This window comes from Lolium perenne, chromosome 5 (assembly GCF_019359855.2).
Source record: "Lolium perenne isolate Kyuss_39 chromosome 5, Kyuss_2.0, whole genome shotgun sequence".
Taxonomy (NCBI): Eukaryota; Viridiplantae; Streptophyta; class Magnoliopsida; order Poales; family Poaceae; genus Lolium; species Lolium perenne.
In genome coordinates, this window is record NC_067248.2 from 45,764,554 (window position 1) to 45,768,106 (window position 3,553).

At 47.7% G+C, this 3,553-nt stretch overlaps 1 protein-coding gene across 1 annotated transcript; it reads left to right on the forward strand.

Annotated features, from left to right (window-relative positions):
- Positions 1-791: 791 nt before the first annotated feature.
- Positions 792-2,088, forward strand: LOC127298466 (zinc finger protein 1). Its single transcript, XM_051328310.2, has one exon. The coding sequence runs from the start codon at positions 1,086-1,088 to the stop codon at positions 1,770-1,772; it is 687 nt and encodes a 228-aa protein (XP_051184270.1). The 5' UTR covers positions 792-1,085; the 3' UTR covers positions 1,773-2,088.
- The last annotated feature ends 1,465 nt before the right edge of the window (positions 2,089-3,553 follow it).

Sequence of the window (3,553 nt, forward strand, 5' to 3'; positions counted from 1 at the left end):
GGTGCTAGTGCTGCAGCTGTTGTGGCGGGTAGTTCTGCCAACACTTGTTGTTGGTCATCGTAGCTATTTGGGGCTTCGGTTGGAAAGCACGACTGTGAAAGATTTTTTTTTTTCATCCGGCAGCCCCCATAGCCTTGCTATATGGTTGTTCTGGAGGCCATATGGAGGGGAGGAGTGGAGATGCTCTTAGTTCCATTTTATAAAGTTCTACATGATTGTATATAAGCATGTGGAATTTGTGTGTGATGTTAGATCACACAATACTAAAATTTGGATATTTCCAACATTAAAGCTAGAAGATTATTTTTTTCGAGGTTGAAGCTAGAAGATTATGATCTTATATATGATTTAGAACATCATGTTTCCTATATAGTTGTCTTCATGAATATACCGAACTAGCTAAAAATGATGCCCTCCTCGCATAACCTTTATAGTTTTTTTTTTTGTTTTGAAAAACGAGCTACATGTAGCCTGAGCCGTAAAACGCCACACTCCGCAGATCTCAAATTATTTTCATAGTAATGAATGCACGCACGTGTAAATATTAACACCAGTAACATTAGAACAATGTAGTTATCTTATGTCATGCCCAAAACACTGAGCTGATCAGGTAGCGCGGCATATACATGCGTGTTGTTTGTTCTCGAGGGAGGCCTTAACGTCACCACACACACCAAGTACACGTCACATACCTATCCCTTTGGCAATTGGCGCCGCCTGTCTTCCCCCACCATTCCACGCCTAATTTTCCATCTCGTGGAGTCCGGAGACCAACGTAGCTTCTTCCACGCGCACATGAATCCGTCCGAATTTTTATTCTATCCGATCCTTCTCATCTAAGTGTTAGTTTGACCACAAGACTAACTTCCTTTTCAGGACTCACAGGCGCACACGTACGTTCCTTTTGCTTCCTAAATCAACGTGCTGCTCCGGCGGCATCGCATATAAAACCACCCTTGCCGGTGCTGCTCTCCTCACTACTCTCTTTCTCGAGCCATCTTTGCTTGTTATCCACTGCTTGCTGCTACTCTCTCTGTAGTTGCTCAGGTGTGCAAGAAAGATACTCACGCGCGAGCTTGCTTGGCATGGCCGTGGAGGCGGTTCTCGAAGCGGCGGCGATGATACAGTCGCCGCCGAGCAAGAAGATGGAGGCGTCTAGTAGCAGCGACGAGGCGTTCGAGGCGTTGCAGCAGCACACGGAGGGGTGGTCCAAGAAGAAGCGCTCGAGGCGGCCACGGGCGCTCGAGCCCAGCGAGGAGGAGTACCTCGCGTTCTGCCTCGTCATGCTGGCGCGCGGCCACCGCGACGCCGCGCCGGAGCACGGGTGCTCCGTCTGCGGCAAGGCGTTCGCGTCCTACCAGGCGCTCGGCGGCCACAAGGCCAGCCACCGGAAGCCACCCACAGCTCCAGCCGCGGCGGCAGCAAGCGCCGTCCCCGAGGAGGACAAGCCACGGGCGGCTGCCTCGTCCTCGTCTGGGTCCGGCGATGCCGCTGGCGGCGGCAAGGTCCACGAGTGCAACGTGTGTCAGAAGACGTTCCCGACGGGGCAGGCGCTGGGCGGCCACAAGCGGTGCCACTACGACGGCACCATCGGCAGCGCCGCCGCGCCCACGGTGAAGGCTGCCAAGGCCGCCGCCGCGGCGAGCGCGCCGACGGCGACGAACCGGGGGTTCGACCTGAACGTGCCGGCGCTGCCGGGACTCGCGGAGGAGGGGGAGGAGGTGCTCAGCCCGGTATCCTTCAAGAAGCCGAGGCTCATGATCACCGCGTGATTTGACCATACAATCTGCATATACTTGGTCAAAATCAAGGGTTCTTCTGTAGCTTAGCTTCTGTTAGTGATTGCTGTACATAGATTGTTGGTGATTGATTAGTTTGTGACTTTCTGTACAAAACATAGGAAGTGTAGTTGATGACTCCATTCGTTTGTTCATCTGTACCATATTCCAGATTAATTAGCTCTAGATAGTACAGGTAGTTCAGCAGCTAGAACCTAGAAGGATTGACTCTTTCGTTGTTTGTAATTTCCATGCATGAATAATGCATGTCATGTGTATCATTAACAGATATGTTTATCTCTTTTAGTTATTCATTGTGTTCACACTTCGGCTAGCTAAGCTTTGCCGAAGCAAGCACGTGTGAAAATAGTGGTAGTTCCAAGCTCAAAACCATGCATGATTCCGTAGCTTCCAAGGATACCATAACTTGCAAGCTAGTGTTCAGTCTTCAGTGACCGTACGTGTCTGATCTTGAGAGAGAATCTGTCCACGGATAAAATGGTGTGTGCTGATCCAGTTTCAGTCGGTTGGTTGCCGGAAGAAAAGACCAACTCAATGCGTGTTGGCCAGTGGTTAGTTAGAAACCGACGTACGGCTGCTCAATTTGTGCCTGTGTACGTCAGGCATGCTTAGTTGATCATCAATCGCTAGTTGAGTTAGACTTTGACTCGTTTAAATAAAGGATTTTCCGCCTCGAGAGATCGATGAGCTACCGTGGTCGATCACCAACCGTGGGCTGTGGCAGAAGGAAAACTCTAGGAAGCTCGCTAATTTGGACTCGACACGTTGTTAGTCTATGGCTCTATGCCGCCTTTGGTTAATGACATTCATGAGCCGGCAAAATTCAGGCCTGTGCAAAACTCTAAAATGAGGCCCCATTTTACTGGAAAATTTGAATTATTCAACAAATATAACATATATGTCTTAATATCTTACACTAGCTCGTGAATTTCTCTTTCATCTTGCGCCTTTTGGCACCGGGATCGTGCCCCGTTGATTTTAAAACACTAGATACAAAAGATAGATAATTAAATATATAATATGTGGTATTATCAATAACTAAGTTGCTAATTTATTTGGCGAATAGATAATTAAACGACCGCCGAACTCACCTTGTCCTCGGCTTCCTCCTTACTCGTGTACTGACGATGTTACGGTGTAGTCAATCGGGAAATTGAAGATCAGAGAATCGAAAGCGCATGCTGCAACGTTGCTGATCAGCGATTAGGTCACAAGACAAAATATGGGAATAAATCGAATTACCTCGTCTAATAGTCGCACGGATGAGTGGCGGGTCGAGCTTTTCAATACGTTGTTGCCTCGCTGTCGCTGAGCCTGTTCCTAAACGACCGATAAGATTGAAGGCGAAGAGCCGAGGAGGAGAAGCAGAGACAACGGTTCGCTCCCTGCCTCTCACAACTCATGAATCAGGACGGGGGCGAGTCCGTCCAGTCTCGAGGAAGAGGGCTTCTTCCACTCGTTCCAAAGGTCCAGTTAAATTTTTTCTCTTTTCTAAAAAAAAATAATCCAAAACTTTATATACACATATAGACCTATTATACAAATTTGGGGGCCCTTAAATATTGAGGCCTGTGCGAGCTGCACACATGGCACGTGAGGTCGCTCGTGCCTCATGAGAAAATTTTAATGAAGTTCACATCAAATTTAATCAACTGTAGTTTGTAGGTATGTTTTTTTTGCGAAAATTTTACCAATCTATTAATAATCATCAACAACACTACAAAGATGCCCAAAGGTAAATACAAATAGATTAT